Raw genomic sequence first — 11,831 nt, forward strand, 5'->3', positions numbered from 1 at the left:
GGCTATAAGCATGAGGAGAATTTAGCACGGATTGCAACAAGGAAATACAATCTATCAAAGAACAATCATCATAATTAAATTCCTTGAAATCCAAAATACTGGGTTCATTGATATCTAAAGTTTTGATCTTTTCAATCCCACTTTTATCAAATTTAGCATCTAGATCTAAAAACTCCGAATTTTTGGAACGCCTTCTAGGTAAAGGTGGATCATATTCAGTCCCATCATTATCAAGATTCATGTTGGAAAACAAAGACTTGATAGGGGATACATCAATAACTTTTAGATCTTCATCTTTATTTTCATAGAAACTATCCGGCTTAGCGGCCATCTTATTAACTAAGGTGGCCTGCTTATCCGAGATTTTAGCAACTAATTTTTCTAGATGAGCAATCTGAGATTTCAAACCATAAAATTCCTTAGACATATCGTCGAGCTCTTTATTCATGTAACCCATAAAGCTTTTTTGTTCTTTGAGCTCGTTTCTGAAGAAATTGTTATGCTCAAACTGTAAAGTCATGAAACTTCTAACGTTGCTTTCAATCTCTTCTAACCTTTTAAGGTGAAGATCACCAAATCTAGGTAGAGCCATCGTGATAAGCAAGTGATCCAACACACGAGCAAACAGGAAGCAAGCGAAAAAGAGGCGAACAGAAAAGAGAGGGCGAATAAAACGGCAAGGGTGAAGTGGGGGAGACGAAAACGAGAGGCAAATGGCAAATAATGTAATGCAGGAGATAAGAGTTTGTGATGGATACTTGGTATGTTGACTTTTGCGTAGATTCCCCGGCAACGGCGCCAAAAATCCTTCTTGCTACCTCTTGAGCACTGCGTTGGTTTTCCCTTGAAGAGGAAAGGGTGATGCAGTAAAGTAGCGTAAGTATTTCCCTCAGTTTTTGAGAACCAAGGTGTCAATCCAGTAGGAGGCCACACACGAGTCCCTCGCACCTACACAAACAAATAAAAACCTCGCAACCAACGCAATAAAGGGGTTGTCAATCCCTTCACGGTCACTTACGAAAGTGAGATCTGATAGATATGATAAGATAATATTTTTGGTATTTTTATGATAAAGATGCAAAGTAAAATAAAAGGAAATAAATGGCGCAAGAAATAGCTAAGTGTCGGAAGATTAATATGATGGAAAATAGACCCGGGGGCCATAGGTTTCACTAGTGGCTTCTCTCGAGAGCATAAGTATTACGGTGGGTGAACAAATTACTGTTGAGCAATTGATAGAATTGAGCATAGTTATGAGAATATCTAGGTATGATCATGTATATATGCATCACGTCCGTGATAAGTAGACCGACTCCTGCATGCATCTACTACTATTACTCCACACATCGACTGCTATCCAGCATGCATCTAGAGTATTAAGTTCATAAGAACATAGTAATGCTTTAAGTAAGATGACATGATGTAGAGGGATAAACTCATGCAATATGAAATAAACCCCATCTTGTTATCCTCGATGGCAACAATACAATATGTGCCTTGCTGCCCCTACTGTCACTGAGAAAGGACACCGCAAGATTGAACCCAAAGCTAAGCACTTCTCCCGTTGCAAGAAAGATCAATCTAGTAGGCAAACCAAACTGATAATTCGAAGAGACTTGCAAAGATAACGAATCATACATGAAAGAATTCAGAGAAGATTCAAATATTGTTCATAGATAAACTTGATCATAAACCCACAATTCATCGGTCTCAACAAACACACCGCAAAAGAAGATTACATCGAATAGATCTCCACAAGAGAGGGGGAGAACATTGTATTGAGATCAAAAAGAGAGAAGAAGCCATCTAGCTAATAACTATGGACCCGAAGGTCTGAGGTAAACTACTCACACATCATCGGAGAGGCTATGGTGTTGATGTAGAAGCCCTCTGTGATCAATGCCCCCTCCGGCAGGACGCCGGAAAAGGCCCCAAGATGGGATCTCACGGGTACAGAAGGTTGCGGCGGTGGAATTAGGTTTTCGTGGATGCCTCTGTTGGTTTGGGGGTACGTAGGTATATATAGGAGGAAGAAGTACGTCGGTGGAGCAACGTGGGCCCCACGAGGGTGGAGGGCGCGCCCAGGGGGTAGGCGCGCCCCCCTACCTCGTGCCCTCCTGGTTGCTTTCTTGACGTAGGGTCCAAGTCCTCTGGATCACGTTCGTTCCGAAAATCACGTTCCCGAAGGTTTCATTCCGTTTGGACTCCGTTTGATATTCTTTTTCTGCGAAACTCTGAAATAGGCAAAAAAACAGGAATTTGGGTTGGGCCTCCGGTTAATAGGTTAGTCCCAAAAATAATATAAAAGTGTATAACAAAGCCCATTAATCATCCAAAACAGAATATAATATAGCATGAAGCAATCAAAAATTATAGATACGTTGGAGACGTATCAGCGGCGTACCTCGAGCATTGGCGCCAGATCAGGGTGGCCAAGGAGCGCCGCGACGGCGAGTACCTCGAGATGCTCGAGCGCGACCTCGAGGTAGAGCAGCGCGAGGCCGAGGAGGAGGCGCGCCAGGCCGCGGCTGCACAGGCGGGCGCACCCCCCCCCCCCCCCCCCCCCCCCCGCCGGCATAGTCCGACATGACGGCGCTCTGGAACACGGCGTCCGCCTGGGCCGGGCCCGGCGCCGACGCTCATCGACCTCACGAACCCCGAGGACGACGACGACGAAGCCTAAGGCAGCGCGCCGCCTCGTAGTTTAGGCTGTTTTTATTTTTTTAAATGCAAATGTGGACGCTTGGACTCTCGCCGGCCTTCGTGGCCGGGTTTAATGTTTAATTAATGCTGTTTCTCTTTTTTAATATGCATGCGTTCTTTTTTTTCTAGCGCCGTTCAAAATGGGTTCAGGCCAGCGTTAGGCGCACGCGCCAATCCAAATGCGGAAGCGGACATCCGTGTCCGTCTGGCCGACCCAAACGGACAAAATCGCCGTCCGTTTGGGTCGGCCCGTTGGAGTTGCTCTTAGGCTTGATTTTTGGTACAAATGGAGTACATTGCCATTTCCGTAGGCCCGTTTCCAGTCTCTATTAGACACGTGAGGATAGGATAGGATTAGAGCGCACACTCGCGTCGATCGACATGTGCCCTGCCTGCCTAGTGGACTTTTGACAAACCCCTTCTTGTCCCGATTGGCTCCCGAGCATCTGCTGCCCGCTGGAGCCCCCAGCCTTTCCAACCCTCCAAGTGGTGAGGTGAGAGGACGGGGGAGACCAGAGGGCCACCGGGCGAACGAATGGTACTCGTACTATACCCCAGCCGCTAGGAGCCTAGGAGCGTGCACGGAAACGTCCGGACGGCGCCATCGCCGTGTCGCGTCACCGCGATCGCACCCCCTCCATACAAAATCCCTCCACCCATCGACACCGCAACCACCACCACCACCGCCCCGCCATCGCCATGCGCCCCCGCCGCCGATGACGCCGCCCCCGTCGTCCCAGCCCCTCCTCCTGCTCACCCACCAGCTCCTCTCCGCCGTCTCCGTCCTCGTCCTCGACCTCCTCGGCCCCTCCCCCGACCCCGACGCCGCCCGCAAGCGCAGGCGGACCGACGGCGACGGCGACGAGGCCGGCCCCGCGACCCCCGTCGCCCCGCCTCCTCCCCTGCCCCCGCCTTCGCCGCTGCTGCCGCTGCCGCCGACGAGCCCGGACCACTACCCGCTGGCCTTCCGCGTGTCCGCGCCCACCTTCCACTACCTCTCGGGCCTGCTCGACCCGCTGCTCTCCCACCCCTCGCTCCCGTGCCCGACCCTCCTCGCGCTCGCCCTCGCGCGCCTCGCCTCCGGCCTCCCCTACCCGGCGCTCGCCGCGCTCTTCCGCGTCCCGCCCTCCGCGCCGCGGGCCGCCTCCCGCCGCCTCCGCCGCGTCCTCCTCGCCAACTTCCGCTTCTGGCTCGCCTTCCCCTCCGATCCGGCCGGCGCCTCCTCCTCCCCGCTCCCCTCCTGCCGCGGCGCGCTCGCCTGCGCGCGCTTCGCCGGCCCGGGCGGGCCCCTCGCCGCGCAGCTCGTCGCCGGCGCCTCCTCCCGCATCCTCTCCCTCGCCGCCGGCTTCCGCGGCGACCGCGCCGACCTCGAGGTGCTCAGGCTCTCGTCCCTGCACCAGGAGCTGGAGCAGGGGAAGCTACTCAACCCCGCGCAGTACCTGGTTGCGGATGGAAACGGGTACCCGCTCCTCCGCTGGCTCATGCTGCCCTTCGAGGGGCCTGTCGTGCCCGGCTCGCCGGAGGCCCATTTCAACACTGCCCACAAGGCAATGTGCCGCCCGGCGAGGCGCGCCATCCGGAGCCTGATGGGGTGGGGCGCCATCGCGCGGCTCCACGAGGAGGAGAGCCCTCGCGCCGCCGTGACGTGCATTGGGACCTGCGCGATGCTCCACAATGTGCTGCTGGCGAGGGAGGATTACTCTGCATTGGCACCGGAGGAGGGGGAGGAAGAAGCAGAGACTGATTTGGGGGCAATGCAGAGCCGGAGAGATCATGCCGCAGAGGAAGGGTTCAAGGTTGATAAGCGGGCAGTAGCGCTGCGGAGCGCATTGGCAGCAACGATGAATGATTGGCGGACGCCGGCCTAACACTGGTGCACTGCTGATTGTTTAACAGGTCCTGTCATTGTTCATTCTTTTGGATCATATATAGTTTGTATAGTGGTGAGTATTCTGTTACATTGGGTTCATTATTCTGTTGGCTGCTCAATAAATCAAGTAATAAACTGGCTAGATTGATCCAACCTACAATTCATGTTAGATTCGATGTATTCCGGTTTGCTATCGATTTATTAGCTCCTAAGGATCAACGATTTCTTCTTCAAACTGCTGGAAGTAGATAGATGTGTTATATAGACTTAAACATCCAAACAGATAGACAAATGAAATACTCCTACTACATAGATTGATACAAATCCGTAGAGTTGCTACATATGGCAGGGATAAGGGCAACTTTTCTGTATAACATCACAGAATATTATTCTTACACACATCAGCTAGATGTAGCAGTAGTAAATACAGTATTGAACATTATTCCACAAGTGAAAGCAGAGTTTCGACCACTTGGCTCATGCTCGGTCTTCTGCTCCTCTCTTCTTCCACACATAATACTGCTATCTTAAGCATCATGAGTGCTTCTGAATGGTTGAATTCTCCATCCAGTCTATAGTCGACAAACTCCAGGATCCATGAATGATCTTCGCCTGCAAGTTTCTCTTTAAGAATTTCAGTAGAACATCTAACAGCCATTTCCACTTCCTCCTTACCCTCAACCATCCAACTGGAAACCCGAATCCCCTTCACTAACTCAAGAAGCACTACTCCATAGCTGTAAACATCGGCCTTGCCAGTGATTGGAAGATTTAGAGCCCATTCTGGTGCAATGTAGCCTCTAGTCCCGTGCACCCTTGACAACATTTGTGCGCTTGATCCTCGTTGCAGTAGCTTCACCAGTCCAAAATCTGCAATCTTGGGCTCAAAGTCTTTGTCTAACAATATGTTGTCTGGCTTGACATCACAATGCACAATCCATTCAAGACACTCATGGTGGAGATAGGCCAGTCCTTTCGCCACCCCAACTGCAATATTGTACCTTTGGGCCCATTGGAGCACAGGAGATAGGCTCTGGTAATCAAACAGAACCGTGGCTAAAGAACCATTCTCAATGAACTCAGAAACCAAGAGCTTGCACGTCTTCTCGACACAAAACCCCCAAATTCTGACCAGATTCATATGATAAATTCTGCCTATGACACTTAGCTCAGACCTGAACTCCTGCTCTCCTTGGATCGCATCATTTAGCTTCTTCACCGCGACCTTCCTTTCATCATCAAGGACTCCCTTATAAACTGCTCCTGATCCACCACTTCCTAACTCTTTTTGGAAGTAATCGGTTGCCTTCTGTAACTCCTTGTAGCTAAATACCCTGAACTGGCTTGATATTATCATGTATCCTTCATCTGTAATCTCTGGTCTTCTTTCCCATTTATAAACAATCCAACAACCAGCGATGATTAAAGTTACTTCGATGAAAAGCAGCGTTAACGCGGAAGAAAGGAAGTAGCCAAACTTGAACTTGGAAGAGCCGTCCTGGAACATCTGTGATGAACTGTCTGCCTCTTTTTCATGAACTCTGCATGTGTGAGCTAGTGTAGAAGTCAATTCTGGCAAAGACAGCAACCTCCTGGGAACTTTCAGATAAACGTCGTTGGGAGGATATGCAAAGCTCTGGCCGTTAAAAAGGTAGACCTTTGTATAACATGTGCCTTCTCCCTGACGGTAAGCAAAAGCTTTGCAATCAGCATTGTCCAAGCACATACGTCTGCACTGCAGAATTGACACCTGCTGCACATAGTTCGAGTCATATCCATAGAAGTCAGTTTCGGCGAGCTTTTTGAATGAGAAATCCTGGGTGGCCGTGCTGTTTGCCTTGTGTCTTCTCCTGTAGTCCCAGCTGGCTGTCTTGTTTACATTGGGCGCGCACCCTTTGCTCCAGTCACTTGCATCAACCACCTCGAAACCTTCAAGGCAAGAGCACTCGAGCTTCGGTCGGTATCTGCAGATGCTGTTTTTGCCACACAGCCCATGTATATCGCAGACTCGGCGGAATGCCATCCAAGAGACCGACCAATCCCTGCTTGTCGCGTCTAGGCTATACAGCCTTAGGTTGCCATCATAATCCAGAGTCAGCCTCCTCATAACCTGATCACCAAGATCAGAAGCTTCAAATGTAAAGTTGTCACTCGCGACAAACTTGCCTGTCTGTTCAAGAACAGCATACCGGCTGCTGTTATAAGTAGTCCTTCCATTTACCCACGGTTGGTTGAAAGGGGCAGGCCAATATATGCTACTGATGTCAGGGCCATTGTAGATGAGTCTTAGCTCATTGTCGCTGTCAAAGTATAATGTATAGAAACCTGAATAGAGCAAGCCCCTGGCAGATGCAGATACCAGCTTTATGTTCCGAGTCATCGGCTGCGATGGCAGAAGCGTGTCGGTCGGTGAGTCGAAGCTTGTCCAGAGGCTCCGACCGTCTGGATCCATGATGATAAGGTTGCCGCTGTCGAGAAGCTCTGCACGGCTGGCACGAATCGCGGTCGTGTTGGTGCTCCAGACGGTCGTGCCATCGTAGTCGAGCAGGGCCATGCTCCCGTCCTTTCGGAAGGCGAGCCTGGACCCTCTGCCGTTCACCGGCGCGTCGCGGTTGGCCGTCCACGCGATGGTCTTCGCCGACGAGCCGCTGAACCAGATGGAGAAGACGAAGGCGTTGGTGGCCACCTTGTAGAAGCCGCAGGCGAAGAGGCCGTTGGGCGACGCAAGGATGGTGGTGGTGGTGGTGGTGCCATCCTCGATGAACACCGATGAACCTCTCTCGAGGTAGCTGGTGCCATGAGTATGGTGATCCTTGGCGAGAGCAACAGGGATCAGCAAGAGAAGGAGTGAGATGGATGTGCTGAAAATGTAGGCAGCTTTGGTGGCCGCCATGGCAACCATCTTGGTTCTGCTTGCTTCTCATGCATCCAGTGCTACAGCCATGTGTCCATGTATATATCACACACATGTGAGGCCCGCAGGGCCCGGGTTCACATGGCTTCCGTGAATCCATTGCAAGTCGCTGTAGCATCTACTCTTCCTGCTATAGGTTACGACTTATGAGAGGGTTGGAGAGGGACTGGACTTCAAACCGTGTAACCGTCCCAGACCGGTGTCCGGAATGGTTAGAGTAATCTACAACCGGACCCCATATCCGTCTCAAACGCTCGGGCGGGCTGCCCGGTCATTGTCAAATAGGACCAGACAAACATTTTCGACGGGCGCAACCAACCATCGGACATGGGCACAGCAGAGCCGGCCGAGCTCCGTTTTAGATTAGGGTTCATGCATGTGATAATATGAATTTGATGATTCACAAATGGGGTATCTGGTTGTGAAAACGATTTTTAGTGTGCTGTCCGGTCATTGTCCGCGGCGGGGCGGAATTTGCGAGTTGTGGTTGTAGATGCTCTTAATATACCGTATAAAAGTTTCTTGTTTCGTCTTCTCTGCGTCAAGATCTTGTTGTCTTGTACCGCTGGTACATTGATATAGCGTAGGCTACAGGTTAGACACACTGACTTGACCGGTTGACTGGTACTGCACCGTGGTCCAGCCCGTGTGGCACGGCAATGCTGACCGCTAGCTTCAGTTGCTGTCCTCCTGTACTTTGTGTTGCCCGTGCATAAGACCTGTCGACTGTCGAGGACGCCACGGTTGAATTAAGCGGAGAAACCCGCGCTTTGCTACGGACTAAAAACGTCGCATTTCATGCTTGCGAGACCAATTACTTCGTTGCTCTGAAAGGTTGTTCGGCATAATCAGAAGTGATTTGCAAAAAAAAGTGGGCGGTGATTGATCGATGGATCTCAGCCGTTTGTAGCAAATCGCACAGTTGGCGTCAGACAGGTTATCGCCGCGCCAACTGGTTCGTCTTTGTCTATACGAACCGAGCAAAGATACATGGCTGGTTCCAGGTAGTGTACGACTTCATGTTGACCGAGAGAGAGAGAATGTACATGCTTCTTCAGCCTGTCTAAGACGGCAAGTAGTGCGCTCCTGGGCAAAACGATGATGTCTAGTTGTCACGTTTTTATCTGACGAGCGAGGACCAAGGCATAAAATTGCACCAGCTAATGCAACACATAGCATGCAAGGCCAGGGACCAAAGTTAATTTGAAAATTTTGGCAGAGGCCGCGCAAACGCGTACCCCCTCTGCCACAAATTATGACGTCCACTCTCCCACTTGAGGAGATGGTAAGCCAGCGCACCAACCATATGCAATGTGGGCCACTAGCCTAGGCCACGGGTCTTCCTGATCACCCGTCGACCCCGTACAGGTAAGTATGGAGCAACGTCGCACCTGCCTCTCCTCTTATAGCCGGCTCTCCTGCTCTATCCTCCTCGGCTGGGCGAGGTGGGACTAAAACAACCGAAGCGCAGCAGCCACGGCCACGAGCGAGTGGAACGGGAGTCGCGGGAGTGCTTTCTAGGTTCATGGGCTTGCGTTCGCTTTATCTGGGCCTCGTGGCAGGACGAGCGTTGGACTTGGCCCAGAGCGCCGTCGCAGTTTTGCTTCTCCTCGTGTGTGTGTTTTTTCTCGTATACTTCTAGAGTAGTCTTCCCTTCTAAAAGGACACTGACCCATGTGTTGGATTGCGCTGCAAGAGTAAAAAAGACATAAATTGCTTGAAAGGGGTGTTTGACGCTGCACCAAAAACACACGAAATTTGAGATTATGTGTTACTTAAAAGGATAAACCAGGAGAGAGAGAGAGAGAGAGAGAGAGAGAGAGAGAGAGAGAATTTGCAATTAAATTCTCAAAAGAAATTTTCAGTGAGGTCAAAACTCATGCTTGGAATTGCCAGAAGTCAGAGAGCCCTCACAACATATTGTGCTTTGTTGCTGGAACTTTGGATGTCTTGTTCCATCATAGAATGATAATAAAAGCCGACTACCATATTTTCAGATGGTTATAGATCGAACTAGGAAGCCCCAAATGTGTTGGATTTTTATTTCTAAGAAAACATAGACAATACATTGGTACAAATTTCCAAATAAAGTCTTACTACATGAGTGCACACATGGCAATGAATGAAGCCTGAGCGAACATAATGATCAAATCGCGCAGAGCTTAATTTGAGCACCATGCATCGGACGCAAAAATGTCACATTGTGCGGTGCATGAGTGTATGCCTGTGCAAGGCTGAACTCAAAATGTTGAAGACTCATACACATTGCCATCTTGGCCTCAAGAAGCGCAAATTGCTGGCCGATGCAGACCCGTGGCCCCCAACCGAATGGGAGGAATGCACCCGCATCCTTGGATGCCTTGGAGATCCCCTCGACAAACCTCTCCGGATTGAACTCAAGCGCATCGTTGCCCCAAATTTCAAGATCGTGGTGGATGAACAACACGGGTAGTTCGATGAGGATGCCGGCTGGGTATGCGATGCCTCCGATCTTCATATCCTTGCATGTCTTTCGAATGAATGTGATGGCCGGTGGGTATAGCCGAAGAACCTCATATAGAATCATGGTCACCTGCATCGGTCGTAGATTGATATATAAGCTTTATAAGTCCAAATCACTTTCACAGTTTTATTGTTTCAATGAAATCGAGCAGTTCCAACATTGCTCGCCGTTTTGAGTCGACCAAAGCCCTCGTACTCAGGTTTGTTCTTCCCAAATATGCCAAGGATCTCGTTCCTTGCACGGTATTGCCACTCTGGGTGCATACTTAGTACTATCATTGTCCATGTGAGTAATACTGATGTTGTCTCTGATTCTGCAAAATAAAATAGCTTGCATTCCTGTATGACCTCTTCAATTGTCATTCCCGGGATGGATTGACTATTTTCATTTGTGGCAGTCATGCTTGAATGGAGCATTAGACCGAGTAAGTCATCTTTGGTGCTTTCTCCTTCTTGCATTGCTTTCATTCTCTTCTCAGTTAGAGTACGCAAAATGGATTCAATCTTTCTGTTAATTTGATGCATCCTTCGATTGTTTCTTGTAGGCAAGAATCTGAAAATTTACATGCTTATATATAATTAGTAAAAATAACTGGTTTGTGGTAAATACTTTGAAGTTTACATGGTACCATGTGCTAACTCACGTGTAACCAGGAATGATAATCTTCTTCAGGTTGGTCAAGAGGCGCTCGGCTTGCTCGGATTGCAGCTGGAAAATCTCCCTTCCATCAAGGTAGCTACTCCCGAATGCAATGCGAGAAATGACATCTCCGGTGAGGCTCTGAAGTTCTGGATAGACATCCAACTCGCATGAGTTGTTAGGGTCAAGGGACCGCATCCATTTACCAACAAGCTCTTCACAGCACGCAGAAAACGCAGGTAGCATGAGCTGCAGGAGATTTAGCCATAGCCCACACTTAATCACAGTGAGTATTTACAAGCATATACACATAAAAGTCATATGTGCCTTATGTGACAAAATTACACGTACGCACCTTGAGCTTCTCGAGATGAAATGCGGGGTTGAGGATCCTCCTATGCTTGGCCCATTTCTGGCCCGCGTAGTCCGCCACACCTTTGGCAAGCAACATCGACAGCGCCGGGAACCTGAGCTTCTCGAAATGGCCGAACTTGTTGGACATCACCTCCTTGGCTAGGCTAGGGTCTACAATGGTTACCTTTGGGGTCGGGCCAAGCCACGACACACACGTCTTGCCATGCTTCCGTAGGACGTCATGGAGGAACGGAGCGACATGGGGACTAATGTCGTGGCAACCCAGCAACATGGGCTTCGACCATGCCCTTTTTTATGGTTATGCCGGCGATGATAGGTGGATTTGGTAATTGGCCTGTTTCGTTGGCCGGCCTTAATAATGTCGCCGGTGAGGAAGCGATACGGAGTTCCTCTGAGCCCCTGTGCATGCAGCGCCCGCCCCAACCGCCGCGGGCGCCACCACAACCAGTGTAGCAGCTGGGTGGCCTGCCACAGAAGCACAAGGCCTAGGATGCCGCGGATCATGGATCCCCATGGAATTGAGGCTAGGTTCATGGCCGCGCGTAAGCAAGTGGTGTCTTGGTTGAGAGGTGAGAGAAGACAAGTTTATGGCAATGCAAGTGGAGCTTGGTTTTGATAGCTATAGTACGGCCGGGGCCACGGTATATATTGAGATTCATATGTCCATTTGTTTAAGGTTATGTCTTGCATTTTGGTTCACGCATTGGCCCATAAAACATGAGAGAGTGGTACTAGTATATTAGTCTTGCTTGTATTGACTTGGTGGAGAAGAAACTGCGGTGGAAGTCCCATTGGTTGGGTGACACGCGGTGATCTGATTGGTTAGG

General features: G+C 50.0%; 3 protein-coding genes and 1 non-coding gene across 4 annotated transcripts; 1 reads left to right on the plus strand and 3 right to left on the minus strand.

Moving 5' to 3' along the window:
• The first annotated feature begins 3,184 nt into the window (after nucleotides 1–3,184).
• Nucleotides 3,185–4,728, plus strand: LOC123164825 (protein ALP1-like). Its single transcript, XM_044582418.1, has one exon. The coding sequence runs from the start codon at nucleotides 3,420–3,422 to the stop codon at nucleotides 4,569–4,571; it is 1,152 nt and encodes a 383-aa protein (XP_044438353.1). The 5' UTR covers nucleotides 3,185–3,419; the 3' UTR covers nucleotides 4,572–4,728.
• Nucleotides 4,729–5,012: 284 nt separating this feature from the next.
• Nucleotides 5,013–7,622, minus strand: LOC123164824 (putative receptor protein kinase ZmPK1). The gene has a single exon (XM_044582417.1). It carries the CDS (start codon nucleotides 7,473–7,475, stop codon nucleotides 5,013–5,015), a length of 2,463 nt encoding a protein of 820 aa, XP_044438352.1. The 5' UTR covers nucleotides 7,476–7,622.
• Nucleotides 7,623–8,702: 1,080 nt separating this feature from the next.
• Nucleotides 8,703–8,863, minus strand: LOC123171597 (U1 spliceosomal RNA). The gene has a single exon (XR_006485308.1). It is a non-coding gene; the product is annotated as a U1 spliceosomal RNA (small nuclear RNA).
• A 770-nt stretch (nucleotides 8,864–9,633) lies between these two features.
• Nucleotides 9,634–11,538, minus strand: LOC123169547 (cytochrome P450 72A15-like). The gene is made up of 5 exons (XM_044587418.1): nucleotides 11,339–11,538; nucleotides 10,985–11,291; nucleotides 10,634–10,878; nucleotides 10,158–10,542; nucleotides 9,634–10,059 (listed from the first exon to the last, which is right to left on the minus strand). Exons 1-5 carry the CDS (start codon nucleotides 11,536–11,538, stop codon nucleotides 9,634–9,636), a joined length of 1,563 nt encoding a protein of 520 aa, XP_044443353.1.
• Nucleotides 11,539–11,831: the final 293 nt, after the last annotated feature.

The sequence above is a fragment of the Triticum aestivum genome, chromosome 7D, assembly GCF_018294505.1.
Source record: "Triticum aestivum cultivar Chinese Spring chromosome 7D, IWGSC CS RefSeq v2.1, whole genome shotgun sequence".
NCBI lineage: Eukaryota > Viridiplantae > Streptophyta > Magnoliopsida > Poales > Poaceae > Triticum > Triticum aestivum.